At 40.9% G+C, this 23,948-nt stretch overlaps 1 protein-coding gene across 2 annotated transcripts in view; it reads right to left on the bottom strand.

Annotated features, from left to right (window-relative positions):
• Positions 1–22,150, bottom strand: part of LOC143361076 (dual specificity calcium/calmodulin-dependent 3',5'-cyclic nucleotide phosphodiesterase 1) — a 75,289-nt gene extending 53,139 nt beyond the window's left edge. Inside the window, exon 1 of one of the 2 annotated variants that reach the window (XM_076800336.1) lies at positions 21,492–22,150. In XM_076800336.1, the coding sequence (XP_076656451.1) occupies positions 21,492–21,675 (184 nt within the window). In that variant the 5' untranslated portion in view covers positions 21,676–22,150. The remainder of the gene's footprint in view (positions 1–21,491) is intronic. The other variant, XM_076800337.1, reaches the window with a different exon arrangement.
• Between the last annotated feature and the right edge of the window lie 1,798 nt (positions 22,151–23,948).

Raw genomic sequence — 23,948 nt, 5'->3', positions numbered from 1 at the left:
CCGCAGGGACTCTCCGACGGAGAAGCTCTCTCGCGGCGAACTAGTGCCAACCATGATTTGGTGTTTGGGAGCCAACGAGAAAAGCAGAGACCGGCGCGTGTTCGGTTTTGTCGAGTCGCGCGATCCCTATATGCCGTTTTCGAGGCATGAATTATGCATTCTCTTTGAACCATCGACACCGCCGGAATACGGAGCGTTTGATGCGTATTATTGCGATAAATCAATGATTTATCACCCGCGATCCTCGATGCATAACGTCACCCGTCTGTCCTATGAAAATTCTGTGGAGCTTTATTCCATTGATCCCTCGACAAACGAACGTTAATTAAGACGATCTTTTCACTTGTTCACTCTAGAATGACACTCTCGCGACTCCTCCTGTTTATTTAAAAATTTCATCTTCAATCTTCGACACGTTTATTTCATATTTACTGGCATCCAGAGAAAATATCCTGCGCAAAAATTTAGCCCCATATCTCGACCGGGAGGGTAGCCATGGGGTAAAATGGAAAAATCAGTTTTCGCCCCTGTTTGCCCTATCTAATCGTGCGCAAAAATTCGAAAAAAATCCGACAGATGCCAAACACCCAGGAGCATGTACCGTAATTTATTCGGATTTTTCGGTTGAAAATTCTGGTTGTAAAAAATCTCAACGAAAAAATCGGAAATATGCAGATTTCGCATGGAAGCTCGAGTGCGACGTCATTCGTATTTATACAGTACCGGAGTATAGTTGTGAGTATTGCGCATGAATTTTTTCAGATTTTTGGTCAGCTGCGTTCCGGTAAAAAAAAAAACACTTTCGCCCGTTCGAGCACTGAAAAAGTGTGGAACAATTTGTCTTCGGAATGAAGTGTCTCGAAAACCGAGGGGGTGCACAGCAGAAAATTGATAAAAGTCGTCTGTTAAACGCGTGATCAAAGTGCTCAAGATCTACTGCAGATCTACTGCAGGTGTGGTGCATCTTTTCGCGAGAATATTCGCAGAAGATTGAGCGGGAGCAAGAGGTAATTCTCCCTGGGACCGATAAAAGGAACTCGGTTAGCAACGTCTCCGCGGTTCCACCCAATTGCTACATGCTAACCAACTGTATTCCAGCGAACCGAACCCAGACCATCCGTATTTCCTTGGCCTCATATCCGCAGTACAGTTCCTACCGCTCGGCCCGTTTCATGGGAAACCAATTTCTCCGTCAGGGTTTTTTCTCTTCCCGATTAACGGGGAAAGGCCAACGTCCGCATATCGAGTGGCCCCTCGGAATTTCTTTCGATATCGATCAGAATCATCGAGATTCCGACACGACTTCCCCGGACTTCATTCGATATTACGTTCATCCGAATTCACTTATCCACCGCTCTCGACGGATCAGACCCTCGTCGAGCGTTTGTTGCATCTGAAATCCTCATGCGAAGCCGCATTCGCATAGATTAGTTTATGGAACAAGAAACGAATTTCAAGTTTTTTTTTTTTGAACTATGCACTCCAGAAAACGGTGAAACACATGATACGAAGGTGCGACAAAATCATAAATTTGTTGTTCCTAATTATTTTCCTATGCGACTTTTAGCAACGTATTCGTGACATTTTTCTGGTTAAAATGAGCCCAAGCACGATACCAATTGGATTGTATTCACTCGCCTAATCCACGTGAAAGTAGAACCTCGATTATCCGAACTAGCCAGTAGAGTGTTCGGATAATAAAACAGCTATGTAGTCGCAGTATCGAATCTTCACTGATCGGTACAATGAATCGTGTCGCGCGTCGCTCGCTTTAGTATTCGGTTCGGATAATCGAGGTTCTAGTTTATCGTGGATTAAACGAGCAAATGTAGCCTGAATTGTATCGTGTTGGGTATCATTTTGATCGGAAAAATGTCACGAACGTATTGGTGAAAGTTTTATTAAAAAATAATTCAATATAATTATTGTTGATTTTATGGACATATTACAGCTCGAAAACAGCAGGCGAACAAATGGTTTCCTCGTTGGAACGTGTGACTAAGTTTCATTAAAATTTACAATTTCGTAAAATTGTTTATGGCTCAAGAAGAAAGCATTCCCGGATCTAACGATAAATTCACGCGACCTTCCGCGTTCCCTCGGGAACCAGTAGAGTTACAACAGTATTGTATTTCAGCTAGTACGAAATTCGTGTGTGTTCTAAGAAATCTGATTTCGCCGCGGATTAATTTGAAGAACCTAGCGGAACGAAATCGTAAAAATTCGAGTTGATGGCGATGTAAAATTTAACGTGGACAGAAAGTTTTCCTGCAGATGACCGCGCCGTTTACGTTTGCGTTTGCGTTTGCGTTTATACGGCTCCGATAAATCAACAATCACGAAAGCGAAGTCGTCGTCGCGGTCGCGACGTAATTATTTAAGCCCACGATATACAGCTGAAAGTTCAGCGAAACCTGGCCGAGGATCATGCGTTCCGAGCAAGAACAAAACTAAATAATGGCAGTTCCAGGTTATGCTCACTGGCACGACTGTCTCAGAAAAATGTCTACACGCTCGTTAACGTCGCGTCGTTTCTTCGCTGTACTCAGTCGACGAGAATGAGTTCCATAAGCGATGAAAACTTTATTTCTTAAACGGCCTGTTAAACTAATCGATAACATAGCAACAATTAAACTGTCGATTGACATTTTTAATGTCAATTATAGGAAGGAGTGATTAAATGTACTTGAACAGTCGAATCCAACGAGTACAATAACAATTACGATCGTTTATAAGAATTTGCAATTCCACGTTCACCGTTCGTTTATAAAAATGAACTTTAATTGTTATTAGTGGTACCAATTCATGAAGAATTGTGCTTTAAATTCACTTTCACTAGAGTCATTTCTCGACGTCATTCTTTTGCGACATTTCAGGTTGCTTGATATTTTTTTTTGTAACGAAAACTTGTTTTTTATTAGATATTACAGTAGAGAATAAAAAGACGAATCCAACGAGTACCATAACTATACCATTCCGATCATTCAATCGGGAGATATTCGTGTCTGAAAGGAACACAGCTAACGCAGACCTTATCCAGAGCTTACCTTTCAGACACGAATATCTCGAGAATAAATGATCGTAATAATATGATTAGGGTAGTCGTTGGATTCGTCTCTCAACGCTCTACGAGAATATCGAAGAAAATATATAGGGTGTCCGGTAAAAAATGACCGACCACTTTAAAATCTCGTTCATAAATTACCTTGACGAAGGATTCTTTCCAAAGTCTCGCAAAGAGACCCCGTTTCTGACAATGCACGGTTCCCATTGTGAAAGGTTTCGTGGCAAAAGGAAACTAGGATAGTAAAGGTGTCGGGATGACGGTTCGGTGATTCAATGAGAAATTTGCAAGTGTGTCACGTGGCGTATCGATCACCTTATCAATACTTTCTGCTTTACAGTCACGTCGCACGGAAACGCGAATCATGCGAACTACCGCCACAGCCTAACAGCGCAGCGTATGGATTTGATGACTCGGAATTAGGTCGATCAGTGGAGTGATCCAGTCGCGTTTAAAAGAAACGTCCGAATCAGATACCAACCGGACCGTTGCGTTGGCACATAATTAATCACGCGGCGAGAACGATATACTTTCATCGATGATTATCACAGTCCCGGAGATTAAAACTTTTCTCGTGTTTTGCAATATCCTGATTCTCATTTGTCTCGTTCTAAAATCCTAATTGCTCTCGAAAAGCGAAATTCGAAATGTTTTAGCTCTCGCAACGGGACACCCGGTGTATAAACAGTCTCGGTGTTGTGACAACACCGTCGTGTGCCGAAGTGTTACCGGTTTCGAGGAAAAAAATTCCCGTTTACGCAATCACGGTGCTCTCGGGCGCGATATTTATCGAATAAATCGATCGGCGGCCGGCGAATCGCGTCCGGCCCGATACAAACAATCATCCTTAGCGACCGATGGTGCACGGGTTTTGTTGTTACGTGGGGATCGAAAATAGCTCCTAAGTGTCTCTCTAGTCGGCTCGCGATCGCCCGACCCCGATTTAAATCGAACTGGATTTGTTCGGAGCCCGGAGAGTGCATCCCGCGCGCTGCGTGTGTGCATCTGGTTTCCCCTCTCTGTCCCTCCCCCTACCCCTCCCTCCACCCCCCCTCTCTCTCTCTCTCTGGTCCGATGGCTTTTTATTATTAGTGAGACAACTACGGCCGGCAATTCAGCGATGTCCATTGTGATGAGATAGCGGACCCGCGGTTCCCATCCCATCGTTAATTGGACAATATTGAGCGACAAGAGTTCGCGCCCCGTTTTGCACTTCGGCTCGATTTTCAAACGTTAATCTTCCGTCTGCCTGATTAATTATTGCGCGACGACGCGCGCCCACCGGTGGTCACCGGTCGACGAAACGATAATAGCCACGCCAGTAATTAGACCGCGAGGATCTTCTTGCAAAATAAAAATCTTCTCGACTGCGAGAAACGGAAGCTCCATGAAAATTAATCATTTTTGTGCAGCGAGAGCGACGTGTTCGACGACCGAAGCAATTACTGCGAACACTTTTGCCGAAAAGTGAGAATCCTCTGCGTCGATTATAGGGTCGACAAAAATCGATTTCATCCCTTAAGGATTTTGCTACAGTGAGAGCAACATTTTAATCATTTTGATGCAGTGAGAGCGACTTATTTGATGACGTAGAAAAGAAAAATCCTCTGCGTCGATTATAGGGTCAACGAACATCGATTTCATCCCTTAATAATTTTGATGCAGTCAGAGCGACATAACAGCTATTTGGTGACGCAAGTTATTAGGGGATTACCGATTCTTTTTTAAAAAATAAATATTTTCTGCCTCCGTTGAGAGAGGTTCGACAAAAATCGATTTCATCCCTTAATAATTTTTGATACACTGAACGCAACGTAACAACTATTTGGTGAGGCAAGTAATTAGGGGATTACGGATTCTTTTTTAAAAAATAAAAATTTTCTGCCTCCGTTGAGAGAGGTTCGGCAAAAATTGATTTCATCCCTCAATAATTTTGAAACATTGAAAGCAACATTTTAATAATTCTGATGCAGTGGAAGCAACATAGCAGCTATTTGCTGACGCAAAAAAAGAAAAATAAAAATCATCTGCGTCGATTATAGGGTCCACAAAAGTCGATTTCATCCCCTAATAATTTTGCTACATTGAAAGCAACATTTTAATAATTCTGATGCAGTGGAATCAACATAGCAGCTATTTGCTGACGCAAAAAAAGAAAAATAAAAATCATCTGCGTCGATTATAGGGTCAACAAAAATCGATTTCATCCCTCAATACTTTTGCCACATTGAAAGCAACATTTTAATAATTTAGATGCATTGGACACATCATAGTAGCTATTTGCTGACGCAAGAAAAGAAAAATAAAAATCATCTGCGTCGATTATAGGGTCCACAAAAGTCGATTTCATCCCCTAATAATTTTGCTAGAACGAAAGCAGCACAGCTTGGTTTTCCCGCGAGATAAGACAGGAGTAAAACTGTATTTCTTCGCATAACGTTCCAAAATTCTTCGGATGTGCTTCGTCACTCGATGCACGTTCGCCATGAGCGGATAAAATAATGTTTATGGCAGTTTCAAGTGGCACGAAACAGTTCCGGCGTGTGTAGAGAGAAATGGCTTGAGTTTTTAAAAGACACCGTTGCGGAAGGGTGAAAGGGCAGTCGGAAAATTCAGATTATTAAACGGGAGGACGGTTGCGGAGCGGCGAAGAATCACCGAATTCCGGCAGAAGGGGAGCAGCTGCGCAACCTGTGTACTATAGTAACGTTCTATTTCTCGGAGCTGAGTATGTGGATTGAGGTGTCGACGGAAGCCGGTGAAAAAGTCGACGGAAAGAAGGAAGACGATAAAGGAAAAAAGAAACCTACGGAATGGGGAGAGTTAGAGAGAAAAGGTGTAAAGGTGCAGCGATGTAATCTTCTCCGACGAAACGTCGGCTGCACAGAGCCACCTGCAGTTCCTCTGCACATACGTTGCATCTGCGGGTGTGAAGTCGCTCACACTTGCCGCTCTCTTGCTTTAAAGGAAAAGAAAGCCCCGTTTTGCAACATTCTCTCGAGCTCGTCGAATTTCGAGAGGCGGCCTTTTAAAATTTTCGTTTTCGAGACGCGGCGACTGCGACACGGAACTTGTGGCAATTGGGGCGGACGTCTGGGACGTCTATCCGACGGGGCACGGCGCCATTGCAATTTTACCTCTGGAACGCGAAATCAAAATTTAATCGTGAAATTTCATGTCCGAAATAAAAATTTTTCCAGCCAATTATAACAGGAGGCAAATTAATATACATTCCTGCTTCTGACAATTTTAATAGAAAATGATAGAAATAAGATTGCAGTGCTTACTCGATACTTGTCCGAAACGCGGGCCCAGCCAGTGACATATATCGGCCAGGAGATACTACTCTTTGGTCCACGCCGAACGCAGAAAAGAGAAGCTTCTCGGCCCCTCATACCCCGCGGCAGTGGGGATAGTTCTGTGACTTTTATCGGGTAGGCATTTGGGACAAATATCGAGTAGAGACTGTAATGCAGGCATACTGTCATAATAATCGACTTTATGAAGGAATTAGTACAGAAAATATATTTGTAACTTCTCAAACCAATTTCGCTTCATTTTTAATTTCTTGCAATTGACTTGGACAATTTTTATTTGTCACAAAAGATTTTTTTTTCAAGAAAGATTTGCGGTCACGTTTGTTTTATTGATTTTCGTCATAAGATCAGTTTACTGTATAGACGCATGGTAGTCTGCATTGTCTTGCGGCATCGTAACAGAGAGTTGTATACCATACGAAGAAAGCTATGCAAAACACTCGCGAATCGATATCAGATTCCTGAAATTGTCGATAAAGCTTTTCGGACAGCAGGCCTACGTGCCGACGACGCGACGCGACGCGGCGATACGTCGTTCGTCGCGTTGCCAGGAAATGAAACGATAGTGAGCTCTTGCATGTCCATGCTCTGGAGTGTCGTTCAATCATGGATACATGGAATTTCCAATTTAATCTCGAACCTAATATCTACGCGTGACTAATTGATTGGCGCTCTTGGACCCCTCGCCGAGCAAACGTTCGAACATTCGAAACGGAAATGAGAAGACCGAGGCCGATCATACGTTCTGCGTCCTTTCAAGAGACTATTCGAATTTGAAAACCCAACGTCAGAGTGCTTCGTGGATTTTTTGTTTAAATAATATTCACATTAGACAGCTGAAAAAATGATAATAATAATAATAAAAGAAATTCTTGCTGCATCCTTCCAGGGAGCAATTTTAATCTAGAAGCTGCCAAAGGAGTGTGGGAATTTTTAATAAAATAATAATATAAAAATTATTCATTATTCTAATTTAGAAGCTTGATATTACAGTCTGTGGATCTTTAACTTAGACAGCAGGCACAAGGCTAATTAAAATAATTATTACAGGGATGAAAGGACCGCATAATTCCTCAGTATTTCTGAGTATAATGGAAATAAGTATGAACGGTTTATTTTGGCGTTTAGGATTGAATTTAGCCATTCCATTGTCTCCCCTGCTAGTGTAAAGTGGTGAGTATGTAATTCTTTCCTTATTACATAAATGGTTCGAATTTGAGGGACAACATGTGCGACATAATTGAACAGAATGTGTATCTACATCTGCAGTAATGGAAATCATATCCTGATGATAAACATTATCAGACCTCTGTGATTTCAAAAACATTTTCATTCCAAACACTTTTCCATCCTATTACGTACTCCGCTAAGAGATACCATTTAGATAGCTTGTGTGCACAGCTGTTACGTGCTAGATTCCTTTTGAAATTTGAAAATCAACTGCTTGCTTCGTAATTGCAAAATTCTTTTCCAGTTATACCACTTAACCAGCGACACAAGCTTTATTTAATGCAAAGATTTTTGTAAATGATACTTGTGTTGAATGTGATTCTGCTGTGCAATGAAAAAACAGTTTACAGAAATTGTTTATTAAAATGATGGAACGCGTTTATTTATAATAATTGTTTCGTGAAACTTTCACCAACACATTCCTGACGTTTTTCCGATTAAAACGAGCCCAAACACGATACCGTTTGGACCGTATTTAATTGTTTAATTCGCGTTTGTCGTAGAACCTCGATTATCCGAACTGATCGATGGAAAATGAGTATTCGGATAATTAAACAGTGACTCGGCTAACACTGTCAAATTATATCTTTATTGATCTGTACAAGAAATCGCGTTGTACGCAGTTTGCTCTCTAAATTGAATTGTATTTGTAAGTAATAAATAAAAACTCGGATGTTAATTTTGATTAAACAATCATGCTCGAAACTGTATCGTGTTTGGACTCCTTTTAATCAGAAAAATGCCAGAAATACATTGGTGAACGTCTCGTAACAAAATAATTAAAAACAAATAATCCTTCTTACTGAATTAATATTGTCTCTCGCTTGCAAAATGACACAAGAGACAAATAATTCTTGCAAATCAACCAATGGAACAAAATGTTGGTAACAATCCAAGAACATATTTCTGTTTTTGACTTCTCTTTTACCCAACACTTTGTGTCCCAGTGTGTGTGTGTGTGTGTGTGTGTACAATTTTTCGTCGTCAAAGTGTCTTTGGCCCGAGCCACGAGCAACCTCAAACGAAATGATACACAGACCGTGGACCAGCAGTCCCGACGTTCGTGCCGGAATAGTTTCAGTTGAGCGCATCAACTCCCTAAATTGAATCCGACGATAAGGTCTGGGGTTAAGACAACGGGTCGCGAGCACCGGTAGCCTCTAATTTAATCCAACGTCCGCAGTCGTTGTTTAGTAAATTGATCAGTGGCCTTGAAACGTGGCCGCACGAGAAAATTAATAAAACAACACACGACCACCGGAGGTATCACCATGGACCACAAACAGCACACATACCAATTGTCTGAAAAAATCTTGTGACAAATATCAGCGAAGACACACGCTAAAACGTGTTCGAAAGTATCGATTTCAGCGCTTTTACATTGTATTTCTTCCGTACTAACAATTTCCCACTGTTTCTATTACGGAAATGTCTCAAAATAATGAGTAAACGTTGAGTTAGCCCCGGTTTCGCGGTGACACAATGTTAATTTATTGATAGAACTCTTGTATTTGTAACTATTTCGTGTGGAATATTCCACAGAAATATTCGCGACACTTTCCCGGTTAAAACGAGCCTAAACACGACCCAGTTTGAGCCGTATTTACTCGTTTAATCCGCGGAATAGTGGAGCCTCGATTATCCGAACTGCCCGGTGGACAGCTAACGAGCGGACAATAGCGTGAAGTGAACATGATCGGAATTGTACCGTGTTTGGGCTCGTTTTAAGCAGAAGAATGCAACGAGTATGCTGGTGACAGTTTCATGAATAAATAATTAAGAATTGGGAAGTTCTGACCACAAACAACACAAACACCAATTCTTCCAAAAAAACTTATGCAAAATATCTGCTCCAGGAATGGTAACACTCGTTAAATTCGTGTTAAAATTGTTAAATCAGAGTTAGAGATATCGATCCTAAAACGTGAAGAAAATTTTAAAAATGAAACCACACAATTAAAAAGTTTCTTTTATAAACATTTTTTTTCAATAAATTCGGGGAATCTGAAAGTTACAGGAACTGATACCAAATAAGAATTGACCGATGAACATAATTTGTCAAGTTTCGAAAAATTCAAGTGTTCAATAATAATAACAATTATAGGAAGATATTTCTGTTTCACTGCGATTTAACACATCTATTTCGATTTTTGTTTATTATTGTTCCGTGAATTAAAAATATATTTTTTATGTACCGATGTAACAGAATATTGAATATTGCAACAGAAGGTAAACCAAACCAACTCTCGACAAATGTGGTTTTGATAATTTGGACTGGATGACATTTGAAGGAGGAACGAACACGAACATGTGGCATAATTACGATTGACAATTCAAAATATATTTGCATCAAAAAGACAAAAGCGTATTCTTTCAACTCCTACAATGTTTTATAAATACCCTGTGCGTCATTGAACCATTTCGAGACTTTTTGTTATGAATATTATATTTGAAACAGTTCAGTTTAACAAGCGTGTTCTGTTTCTAAAAATAAGAAATAACAATGAATTTTTAATTAATTCGTTTAAGTTGATTGAACGAGAATTACTTGAAAATTGTGCTATTGAATATTATAGTGAGCGCCAGGTTCGTTAGCCCTACCGTAAAGAACAAAAGCACATACTTTTTAGATTAATGACGCCACGGATGAGACAGGCGCACGGCACATCGCGTGATAATCACTCGTTTTTGCTTAATCCCTAATAAACAGGTTCATGAATCCCGTGTATACCACTATACTTCATTTTCCTCCGTAGTCAATCATGAAATACAACTGTTCTCAGTACTAGTTGTTAAAAATTCACGAAATAATTCGTTCATTAACTATTCCCAATTTTCACAATATTTCTCAATACAGTGAATTCTCGATATATGTCAACAACACGGGTCTTGTGGCATATATCGTCTAGGAGATATACCCGTGTTATGTTTACACTCCTCGGTTTCCGAAGCCTGTGGGGATCATTCCGCGACGTTTATCATCCGGGCCTTGGCGACATATATAGAGAAATCACTGTACTAGTTATTAACTGTCTCCCATTATTGGCGGCAAGAATAAATGTTAAATAATTGTTATCAACAGACAACAGCGTCAAGGGACCTTATAAGTCACTTTTAAGTGGCAATAAGAATAATTGTTTCACAACTGAATATTATTCATTTAATTTAATTTTATTAATTCTACTAATTTTATTAATTTAATTTAATTTAATTTAATTTTATTTTATTTTAATTAATTTTAAATTTGTTGTATACTTGTTGGAAATTGTTAAATAAAAGTTATTAGCAACCAGTTGCGTTTAACAGTGGACATTATGAATGTTTAACTAGTATACTTGTTGCAAAGTGTTAAATAAATATTATTAGCGGCCGATCGCGTTGATAACGAACATTATGGCGCGTTTTCAATCGGCGGGAAGTCGATCGCGTTAACAACGTGCGCTAAACAACCGGCTCAGCTCAAAATCACTGTGCACGGATCTACGTCATGATTTTTCGAACCATTAGGTCTGTGAATCCGCGCGAAAGACCGAAAGGTATTACGAAGTAGATCGAACAAAAACAAGCGCTGAACTAACTGCAATCGTTTAATGCAGGGATGCACAATCAAAATGGCGCTGACCGAATAAACTGTACTCACACTTCAGCAGACAATTGGTATCGAAATTTAAACTCTCTTAATGCGTACGACAAAAAAAAAATCAGTTAGATTTTATCGTTCGTTCGAAATTACCGAGTTACTGGTCACATTTTTCGGTTCAATTCGATACCAAAAAAAAAAAATAGTATTTTTGAAACACAGAACCGCGTGACCGATGTCGTTTATTTTTCCGAATTCGAATGCGCGGTAGCAAATCCTGATGTTTTTCGTGATTTAGTGGAGAGCTTTGCAGTGAATTATAAATCGTTTCGCTTAATAACTTTTTCAATGCTTTTAAGCGTCGGCGTGAACTATTGTTTAAAATTTGACTGCGTCGGCCGCTGCAACATGATTTTTACATTCGCTATTGCACAACGAGGAAAACGGAGATTACGTTTCCGTTATTTAATGGTTGCTGAAAATAGAGAATTTTTGTCGTGACTCATTGATTTATTATTATTTCATTTGGAATTGTTAAAACATTAATAAAACATTTCGACAGTGAACACAAGCAACAAAACAAACTCTGCTTGTAGGTTAGGTAAATTGTAAATTAAAAAATTTGGAACCGCCATTTTGTCGAGTCTTGCAATTCTGCCATTAATAAAACATTTCGACAGCGAAGACGAGCAACAAAACAAATTGTAATGGCGAATATATTGAAAATAACGTCACAATTTGATTAACCTTTGCTGTAGGTTCGGTAAATTATAAATTAAAAAGACTGGAACCGCCATTTTGTCGAATCTTGCAATTCTGCCATTAATAAAACATTTCGACAGCGAAGACGAGCAACAAAACAAATTGTAATGGCGAATATATTGAAAATAACGTTACAATTTGATGACTCTGTGCTGTAGGTTCGGAAAATTGTAAATGAAAAATTTCTGAACCGCCATTTCGGCGGATCGCGCAGTCCATTTCGACAGTGAAGCCAAGCAAACAAAAAAAGAAAACAAATTTAAATGGCAAAAATATTGAAAATGAAGTGACAATTTGTCGAATCGTGTTTTGTCATTAATTACCTCGCGAAAGAGTGGCCACCTGTAGTCAGAATTTCGCATTCGATGCGTAGTTGGTATTATGGGGGTTGAATGCATGCGGTATTCGGTCTGCGGTCGATTCCTAGGCCATCGATTCGATGCGCGGAAATAGGTCCCCGCATCTTCGAAATACTCTGTATATTTCTAGCCGGACGAAACTGACCTCGGACATTTCGATAATGTTGTACGGAAGTTCGACGGAATTTCTGTCGGTATCGCTCAGGCGTTCCACTTTGTCGCCGCGCCAGGGAAAATCCTTTTGTAAGGCTGCGCTAACCGGATTTCTTCCGCGTAATATCGGCGCGGGTAAAGGAAGAGATAATATTGCCCCTAAACGAACGGAAATACGCGGCCATACCGAACACAGTTTGCGAAATCCCGATCACTATACCCGCGTGTGATATTTCGCACGAGAACCATTACACAAATCCGTGTCTTCGCGCTCTTTCGACTCCATCTTGGATTAATTACGGTTTACGGCGATCCCTGCTCCACGGATATTTATGCGAAATGCAAATTTTGTGCCTCAATTCCGAAATGCAAAATTTTCTTTCTATATAAAGGAAGTTGGGGTCAATTTACCAGTTTTTGAATTTTTGAAAATTGTAGGAGCAAAGTTAATTACTAAGAAAATTTGGTTACACGGTTTTTCGACTCCATCTTGGATTAATTACGATTTATGGTGATCCCTGCTCCGCGGATATTTATGCAAAATGCAAATTTTGTGCCTCAATTCCGAAATGCAAAATTTTCTTTCTATATAAAGGAAGTTGGTCTCAATTTTCCAGTTTTTGAATTTTTGAAAATTGTAGGAGCAAAGTTGTTTACTAAGAAAATTTGGTTGCACGGTTTTTCGACTCCATGCTGTATTAATTACGATTTATGGTGATCCCTGCTTCGCGGATATTTATGCAAAATGCAAATTTTGTGCCTCAAATCCGAAATGCAAGATTTTCTTTCTATATGAAGGAACTTGGGGTCAATTTTCCAGTTTTTGAATTTTCATAGTAGATGTAATGTGTTAACAATTGGAAAATGCGAATATTTTTGTTAGAAATTCTATGCTTTTATCATCATTAGAGTCTCTGAATAATCTTGCACCATGTTGTACGTTAATAAAAAGTGTTTGCACGTTCTTCGACTGCATATTGGATTCATTATGATTTATGGCGTTCCCTAAACTTTATATCCTTACAGAACATAAGAATTTTACAGCCCAATTTTCTTTTCAATAAAGGGGTCGACTCGGTTTTGCAGTTTTCGATTTTTTGGAAATTATATGAACGAAATTATCATTACCACGACTGTGTACATATTGCAATACAGATTTTTGTAATGCAGAGACATTAAAACATATTTTCGTGGCTAAAAAGAAAATTGTACAATCGAGCCGATTATTAAATTTTAGTAAAAAGTTGACAGAGAATTTGGCCGATTGAGATTTCCCGATAGTTGCGTCCGGAGGTTGATCATTGTTTATATCTCGTTGCAATTCCGGTGTGTTGCGAATCTTGGTAAATTAGTTAGCGAGTTTGCGAGCTTGAAAAGCTCAGGTAGCACTGGAATTACAAGTTTCTAAACTGGAAACGCTGAAAACGTTCGATGAGCGTAAACACTTCAGCTTCGAAGTTCCGCGGAACCAGGTTCGACGAAAATGAAGAATATCGCGCACGATGACGTGCGCCAAGAATACCATAACCCGACGATTGTCTAGAAGTTTGATCGAGCAAGATTGTTTCAAACTACCGCACCGTGTAATTTGAATAACTGTCACGTTTTGATTATGCGATCGAAATGAGGAACGTGCACCACGGAAATTTCTAACATAACTTACGGCTCCGCCGCTGTTTTTCTTCTTGTCGGACACGGCGCCCGCTGAATAACAATCACTTCGGTTTAAATGTGCAATTATTCACCGACCGATAATTATTTCGTCTCGGCCGTGTAATTGTTTCCCGAATAACGATTACTTCGGTTTGAACGCGCGATCGTTTACAGAATAATAATTACGTCGGTTTAAACGCGCAATTATTTTGGGAACAACAATTATTTTCGCCAGGATAGCGCTTTTCATTAGCGGGACAGGATTAAAAATGAAAACGAACCGGACTCCGCGGAGAGCTCTCCGATTTCAAGATAAGACGTTAACGAATCTTGTAATTAAAGCGGGATTCCCTTCGCGCAAACGGAAACGGTTATCCGTTACGACAAAATTGTTTGCTTCTTCAGCTACCCGACGTCGCTACGCTGATCGACCAAACGTTAATAAACTGCAAATTGGTGTACTATAGTTGACGACAATTTTACACTTTACAGAAGTCAACGAAAAGAAGCTACTGAAGTATTCAGAAATATGTCAAATCTTTTAACATCATTTTCAACGTGGTTTCGGTAGGATCAACATTGGAAAAACGGACTAGATGATTGTAGAAGTTTGACTATAATAAATTATAAAAAATTTTTTGCAAAATTTTAACACGTTGAAAATAGTATATTTTAATACTTCAATTATCTGAATTTGTTCTCTGTTTCAAATCGCACCAATTTTTATTGTAAATGCATCAAATCCCAGTAACAAAGAAACAATAATAAAACAATCCGAGTAATATAAGAAATAATAATTTCAACACGTTGAAAATAGTATATTTTAATACTTCAATTATCTGAATTTGTTCCCCGTTTCAAATCGCACCAATTTTTATTCTAAATGCATCCAATCCCAGTAATAAAGAAACAATAATAAAACAATCCCAGTAATAAAGGAAATAATAATTTCAACACGTTGAAAATAGTATATTTTAATACTTCAATTATCTGAATTTGTTCCCCGTTTCAAAACGCACCAATTTTTATTCTAAATGCATCCAATCCCAGTAATAAAGAAACAATAATAAAACAATCCCAGTAACAAAGGAAATAATAATTTCAATACGTTGAAAATAGGATATTTTAATACTTCAATTGTCTGAATTTGTTCCCCGTTTCAAATCGCACCAATTTTTATTACAAATGCATCAAATCCCAGTGATAAAGGAAATAACCCCATAAATATTGAGGTTATGTCGGGAAATAGGACTGCGTTCTCGAACGAGCACAAAATTTAACTGGACATAATGAGTGCCTCGCTTCTAGTAGACTGTCCCGTGTGGCCTCCCATGATTTTCGGCGACGTAACAGCGTGGAACGTAATGCAGACGACCGTTTCCTGCCATTGGTTCTTCCTTTTCTTTTAAACAACGGGAGCGATTCTCGGGGTCGTCGTCGGGCGACGGACCGTGAGTTACGCGCGACGCGCCGCGTTACGTCGATGGTCGTAAATAGATTTGCTTCGAACAAAGTTCAATGTAAATGAACTCTAAATGCGTTAAAAGCGTTACAACGAACCCGCGTCGCTTTTAAACCTGCTCGTGCGGTTGCCTCGGTTTCTTCCGCGGGACTTCATCGCATTATTCGTAACTGATGCGTTTAAGCGAAGAATAAAAAATACGCGAAGACACCCGCTAAAACATGTTCGAAAGTATCGATTTCAGCGCCTCTACACCGTATTTCTTCCGTACTAACAATTTCCCAATGTTTCTATTACGGAAATGTCTCAAAACACCGAGTAAACGTTGATTCAACGCCGGTTTCGCGGTGAGACAATGTTAATTTATTCATAGAACTCTTGTGTTCGTAACTATTTCGTGTGGAACATTCCACAGAAATATTCGCGACGCTTTCCCGATTAAAACGAACCCAAACACGACCCAGTTTGAGCCGTATTTACTCGTTTAATTCGCGGAATAGTGGAGCCTCGATTATCCGAACTGCCCGGTGGACAGCTAACGAGCGGACAACAGCGTGAAGTAAACATGATCGGAATTGTACCGTGTTTGGGCTCGTTGTAAGCAGAAAAGTGCAATGAATATGTCGGTAAAAGTTTCGTAAATAAATAATTAAAAATTACGAAGTTCTCTCATTGTTTTCATATTTTAGATAACTCACTTTCCGAGGCGATTGAATGTGCGCCGTTTATGGTCGAAAGTACAGTATTTTGACAACAGGCGGACACAAGGAATCGCCACCGCGTCACATTAGACATCGCGCTCATGACATGCGTCATGTTTATGGTATGCTTTCTCGATATAAAAGCTGTCATACCGCGTGAGTTATGATAAGCCAACGGGGGTGTTAGGCTAGGCATGTCGACGTGGGAGCGAAACGAAGGATTGTCTTCGAGCCACGCGAAGTGAACGAACGCCATAAAAGAGTGGGGCGCCCGCCGAGTACGTGGGGCGGTACGGTGGTGGGGGAAAAGCTACCGGTCGAGTATGGTTGGCATCGTCGCGATCACAATAGCGCCTCGGCACACGGATTACCCCACCACCAGCACTCTCGGGGAGCTTGCTTATTGTTAGCGCGTTGCTCTTGGCCATCTACTCGTCGAAATTGCCTTCTACACCGGATATGCCTCGGTTAGGCGAACTTTTTGAGTGAGGGTAATTATTCGAAAAGCCAGCCTAATTATATTTTATTTCATAAAATCCCATTTCACTTTTAATCCGAATTTTTCCACTCGTACTTTGCGTATATATATACTTTCCATTGTACTTTAAAAATGTTGCAAATTTTTAAGAAATTGCAATTTTTAAAAAAATGACCATTTTTGAGAAATGACAATTTTTATGACTACTTGAAAGTCATCAAAATAGAATAATAATTGCTGCGAGCTGAGAAAAAGGCTGATGGCGAAGATATTAAACAATGCGCTTCCCAAACAACTAGTTTGTTTAATAACTACCACCTTGGGGCGGTAACAAAGCAAAACGAATTTCGCGGAACAGATATTCGGCGTACCGCGAGCGTCATTGATTCGCAAGAACAATGGGAATTAATTTCAACCGGAGCAAATAATCTAGAACGAACAAACAAAGGGGAACAGAGTTTCCGATGATATCCCTGTTTTTCCGATTTGTTTCGTTAATACGTCCTGGATGTACGTATAATGATATCGTCGAACGGACGGACGTTTCCGGTGGGCGTTCACCGTCGCGGATTTAGAAGGTGTTCCCGCGCGCACCTGTAAACAGCGTGCCAGCGTGTCTCGATTAATTAAGCCAGCGTTTTTGCCCCCGCTGCGTCTTCGTCGCGCTTCGCACCGATTAATTAAGGCGGGAGACAGAACCTACGTATGCGCGAACGCAATTTATGACATCGTTATAATTATGGATATCTGGCTGTCCCTGTGTTTCCGCTCCATAACAAAAGAGATAATTACGCGGATAACCCGGTCACACTTCGGATATTTTTTCGCGGAACTTTAACGAGAAACTTTTAATTATGGCAGGTCTTTCCCGCGAGCTTTGACGCCGGCAACAATGAGGGGATTCTTTTCCGTTTTATTTTTAATTACGGCCGCGAGTGTTTATCGCTGCAGTGGATATTGTGAACAGAGTGAATTTCCATTTTCGAACTTACGAGAAAATTATATTTCGGAATTGCTTTAAAAAATCTGTGTGATAGATGATATGCAGGGTGTCCCGAAAATTTACGTCCTTGAGAGGGGGGATTGCCGAGGGGATTTTAAGTAACTTTTTCCTTTGCGAAAATGTTCTCCGCGGCTTCGTTTAGGAGTTATTAACGAAAAACAGTGGCCAATCAGAGCGCTGCTACGGGGGACCGATTCCGGCTCGGCCAGTGGCAACGCCACGTTCAGCGGGGCCTGTCGAAGAGGCGGAGTCCGTGCTCTGTGGTCGCGCTCTGATTGGTCCGTGTTTTTCGTTAATTACTCCTCAACGAAGCCGCGGAGATCATTTTCGCAAAGGAAAAAGTTACTTGAAATGACCTTATGCATCATTCCCTTCAATAGCACAACAGTTTTGGTACACCTTGTGTTTTACATTCGGAGATTTTTTGCTAAAGATTCTTATGCTAATAGTAAAAAGATATTAACATTTTCTGCTTTAAGCAGCGCCAGTTATTAGTAATCGATTCGTGCTGCAATTGAAAAGGGGTCGTTTATACAATTTATATAAATAAATACGATAAACAGAGTAAGATGGATTTTGCTCGGATATTTACAAGCATCGGAGGCAGACATTATTTCTATTCGACGGTAATTAAATATGAGTTATTCCGTCTAAAAATAGAAAAATCGATGGGAGGCAGATAGTACCGTAGGTTGATCAGCATTTATTAGAAACAGGAGTGACATTATAGGTCGACGATGGACAGAAAAATTGGCCACTCGTATTCAAAAGCTCGCGAGTTTAATCAAAATTCCGACGGTATTTCATCGGAGCTCGGCGGCTCATACATAAATATTTTATTCTGCATTTGTTTTGTTGATGCGTGTAAAACTACCACCCCCCACTCCCCTCACCCGCTGTACTACGATTGATTGCTTTGTGCGAAGGAGGAATTCTTCGAATCGAGATTATCTGAACTTTTTACGATCGTTTTTAGCTTTCTCTGGCATCGTTTCAATTTTCCTTTTATGCAATTGATATACAATGTAATTGGCAAGCCGATGCAGCAGCTTACGTCTTTGTATAAAAATTTGCACAGATAAAAACAGGCGATCAATTCATTTTTGTAACTGTTCACAGAGAGGCAGTAATTGTGTGCACCAATTACTAATTGAGGGCTGATGAGAGTACTAATTATTAGAGCCACACTATGAAAAATATAATTATTTTACACATTACATTTGCAAAAATTAATACTTCATAGAAATATAGGAATAGGAATTATATTATAGGAATACTATATACCTGGTGTGATTTAAAAATTAATTACTACAATGTAAAGTCGTTAAGAAATTTTTTTTTTTAAATTCCGAGGATTGTTACACGTTTTAAAAATTAGAATTTGTGAAATTGAAAAATTCCGAAACCGATAATTTACTTCATAGAAAATCACGATTCAGTAGGTCCTACTTGAATTGCAAGTCTTAAAATTTCCAAGTCTTAAGAGTTGTTAAGTTTGTTTTTCTTAGATGCAAAAATATTAAGTGATGCAGAGCATGGTGGTTTTCTGCACAATGTCTACTATCCTCGCTTCCTAAGAAATAAAATCTCGCTCGACTCGGCGAGCCATGCAACGCTCTAAAAACGTTTCCTGCGCACCCTCCGCATCAGTCATATGTCCCTTTTTTTCTATATTTTATGGCAGCCATAAACGAAAAAGTGCGAGAACGTACATCGTCGTGCATCGTGATCACGTTGAATGTGTTCAAAATAAAAATGTTTCGGTTCTTTGTCCGGAAAGTTTCACTCTGTTTGCAGCAGAATTATGTGCTCGATTTGCTGAAAAGAAGCGCGAAGAGGGAACACGGAGCAATTATACAAAAACATTTGCAAGAGTTTTCCCAGGAAGATCGTTGGGACAAAGTGAGACGAAGAAACTCCGGGAACAAAGAAATTCTGCGAGACAAAGTCGGCGAGTTTATCCCGGAACGGAAAATAATTGTAATTTAATCAGAGCACGGTATAAAATTTTTAGAAAATTAAATTGCACCGCAATGACAAACGAAATCGACAAATTCCTGTCGGAAGAAAAAAACGATTGCAACGTGCACAAAAAATTGCACAAAAAGTAAGCTTTCTAGAAAAGCTAAGCCTAAAGTCACTAGTTTTTATTATTGATTTTCTAATAATTATTTACAGCGATTTTAATGTACCAAGTGAAAAAAGAAAGAGGAAAGCACTAAGTATAAACAAATGCAAGTTCTCCTTCCTATTTCGAAGCTATCAGAAAAATCACATATACAGGGTGTCCCAACAAAATTGTATACACATGATTCAGTTTAACCTCAAAATTGAGTTAACCTCAAAGTTAATCACTCGGTTGAAAGAATTAAATTCCGTATTTTTGGGGACACCCTGTGCATTAAACCGTCCCTCGTCGTCTCCCGAGGGAAATAGACGTGAAAATAACTGGACCACCACATAAAAAAGATATCAATTTCCGCATTGTTATCTAGATGAATATTAAATGCTCGCGCGGCAACTTCTTTTCGCGGGAGTCATGGCACGGTCGTTTATTACGCTATAAAATTAATTTTTCTTAGTGCAACGAATCAACAGCGGCATAGAGACCCCATAAAAATACACTTTGGAATGTTACTGCGACACTTTGATGCCGACCTCGTTTCAACAATGGGAATTCCATTTTTGCGGGGACATAAAAGGTACACGGACGGTTTTATAAGCGGGAGACAACGTCACTGGAAACGTATGGAGACAATATACTAATGGCCGAGTTGCCCATAGAATGTTACAGCTATTGTTTCAGATTTATCATTTAATTCATTTAATCACGGATATTCGCGAACTTCCAAGGGATTTTATCAATTTATTATGTTACTTGCGTTTGAAATGCAACTCTGATTAAACATTACAGAAGCTTTCCATAGTCAACGATTTTATAATTGATCGTTGTAATTCTATGCTTTGTTAACAAATGAAGGAAACAAGATATCGAAGCTCGCCAAACGTATTTATGTTACAAACCCAATATTATTAATGTAACAGCTCGTTATAAATGTCCAACACGACAGTGCCCGTCTGTAAAATATCATAGGTTACATATTCATATTTTATTTAAAGTATTTCACAGTATTTACATTGCGCTTTACTGTACTTCTTACTTCGCTATACTGCAGTTTAGCTATCATTGCATTTATGACATTTGCGAACCAATAAAATCGCACCGGATGCAGCTGTGACATATATAGTTGTGACACATATCTCATAGAACGTTAAAATATTTCGTGGCTGGTCGGTTTTATGGATTTGGGGCAACATCGACTGAATGAAGTATGAAGTAGTGGACATTAAAATCACAGGAGACATTAAAGTCATTTAAAAATGACGAAACGTCTCCGGAAGAAGAATGACGTTTAAGAAAATTTCCAAAAAATAAAAACGAGTCTCAAAAATAGTCGAAAGCAATCGTCGCGATTTGAGCTGCAGTCCAATCAGCCAAGAAATTTGAAAAGATCAGCAATAAAGGAATTGGAGGCGCAAGGGTGTACGTGGACGTACCCGCGAACTATGACGCCGATAATACTTCGCACGCGCCATCGAGAGCGCAAGATAAGAACTCCCTCGACTCCCCAACCCCTTCCCTCACCTGTCCCCCACCTTTCCCACCCGGGGGGGGGGGGGTTGTCCGATAGCAGTTGAACCCTTATCGCTGGGATCCCGTCTACTCACCGATCACGTAGCTATAGCCGTCCAAGGTGAGAACACACTTGCGTGTGTTGGAGGAGCTCGGAATGCCTGGCACAAGTCTCCGTGAAATTCGCTTACCAGGGCTGCAAGGAGTGCCGGCGGCACTCACAGCACCTGGGTCCGAGTGGCACTTCTGCACGGGGTCTTTGCTTTGTCTAGACATCATCGTTCTCTTCTGCGCCACTTGTACCGCGCGGCTCCTCCACCAGAAAAGCCGGAAGAAAGGACGCCTACTTCCGCACCATTCCCGAGCCAGTCCGTCTACTTAGCCACGCAAAGATCCCCGAAACCCGGCTGGGCTCTTCCGATCCCGGGAAACATCGCATTCTACGGAACGACACTCTTTGGACCTGCTTTGGACACCACCCGCACTATCTTCTGATCCAAGTCGGAATCCTTGGACTGATCTTCTGCCACCCGGCAGACATCCTCTTCCTCGCTGATCTTCGCTCTTCTTTGAGCAAAACTCACTCGCGACGTTACAAAGTACCCAAAAGTTCCCCTCTAGCTCCCAACGTTCTTGGGATTCTAGCGAGTGAAGCGCCCAGCACTCACTGTCGTTTGATCCAACACTCAATTCTTGGTGTTCTCAAAGTGTTCCTTCTCATTTGCCACCCATCATTCCCTCTAGTTCTCTAGGTCCTAGCAAGCTCTCTAGCCTCCAACAAGTCCTCTAGCTTCTGGAAAGTTCTCGGGATTTTAGCAAATTCCTCTGGCTTCTAGAAGCCCATCTGGCTTCTGGAAGTCCCCCCAGCTTCTAGAAGGACCTCTAGCTTCTAGAAGGCCCCCAGCTTCGAAAAGGCCCCCCAGCTTCTAAAAGGCCCTCTAGTTTCTAGTAGGTCCTCCAGTTTCTAGAAGGCCCTCTAGCTTATAGCAAGCTCTCTGGTCTCCAACAAGTCCTCTAGCTTCTGGAAAGTTCTCAGGATTTTATCAAATTTTCTAGCTTCTAGCAGAAGCTCCGAATTTTAGCAGGCACCAGAAGGTCCCCCAGCTTCTAAAAGCCCCCTAGCACCTAGAAGGCTCGCTAGCTTCTAGAAGGTTCCCCAGCTTCTAGAAGGCCCTCTACCTTCTAGAAGGCCCACTAGCTTCTAGAAGACCCTCTAGCTTCTAGAAGACCCTCTAGCTTCTAGAAGGCCTACTAGCTTCTAGAAGACCCTCTAGCTTCTAGAAGGTCCGCTAGCTTCTAGAAGGTCCCCCAGCTTCTAAAAGGTCCCCCAGCTTCTAAAAGGTCCGCTAGCTTCTAGAAGGTCCCCCAGCTTCTAAAAGGTCCCCCAGCTTCTAGAAGGTCCCCCAGCTTCTAAAAGGTCCCCCAGCTTCCAAAAGGTCCCCCAGCTTGTAGAAGACCCTCTACCTTCTAGAAGGTGCCCCAACTTCCAGCAAACGAGCACCCTGCAATTTCACAAGCCAGCAAAGCAAAATCTTTGAACGCAGTCTTCAAGCTCGATCCGAGATCCTTTAACAACTGACCTAAGCAAGGCGAAACACGGTAGTAGCAAAGGCTCAACGACGGAACGGTCGGATAAACGTTAATCTCCCAGTCTGTAACCGTAATCTTGATCGTAATTGCGTCCGTATCTTTCATTCAGCCGACCGAATTACAAGATCTCGAGCTTTCCTTCCAAGAGGATCAGCTTTCCGTGGACAATGGCGGATCCAACGGATTTCGATGGCGACACGATCGCAACGTTCACGCGACTATACCCAACACACTGTTCTCGCCTACTTGAGCTGTTTAACGACGTCTCCGTTCTGCCTCAAGGTGTATACACGCACATTAAGTCGTCAGACCTGTCCGAACCGTGCTCGCAGGAACTAAAACCTGACCCTTTGGGCTTCCTGTCCGAAGCATCTTCTTCATCGTTGGAGTGTCCTGTCGTTGTTTTCCGAATGGACGGGTACATTCCGATGGAGGTTCGATCGGGGAACTAACTTCGGGTTTCAAGCCTCAACGGAGTTTGGACAAGTGTTCCTCGGCCGGGGAACTTGTTTATCTTGGGGGAATTGCTTTTGGACTTGCTGATTGTTGTTAATGGGCCTCGACAATGAGAAATTGCTTGGCAGAAACTGTTGTTTAGAAATTGCTAGTTGAAAACTGTCACTTAGAATTTCGGAATAAGAAAAGCTGCTGTGCACCTGGACTGGCCAACGACCCAGTCAATGATCCCGTTAATGATCCAGCCAACTCTTTCGCGTCGGAGCTAGCTACAACTCTTTCCAAACAGTTCCGGAGAGCTTTGCTCAGCGACTGGGTCGATTTGTAATCCAATCAGCGTCGCACACCAGCGAATGCAAAGCGAGAGGGTCCCTCACGACGTTCTTTACCCACCTCTCTTCAGCCGCCTCTTTCTAGCCACCTTTCCCTAGCTAACGATCTCTCGAATTCATTTTCTCCGGCGATCGATCGCGTTTTATCCGACCCGGTTGGAAGACTCTCTAGTC

The sequence above is a fragment of the Halictus rubicundus genome, chromosome 14 (genome assembly GCF_050948215.1).
Source record: "Halictus rubicundus isolate RS-2024b chromosome 14, iyHalRubi1_principal, whole genome shotgun sequence".
Taxonomy (NCBI): domain Eukaryota; kingdom Metazoa; phylum Arthropoda; class Insecta; order Hymenoptera; family Halictidae; genus Halictus; species Halictus rubicundus.
Note: the sequence above shows the minus strand (reverse complement) of the source record. Positions and strands in the feature narration are given on the sequence as shown.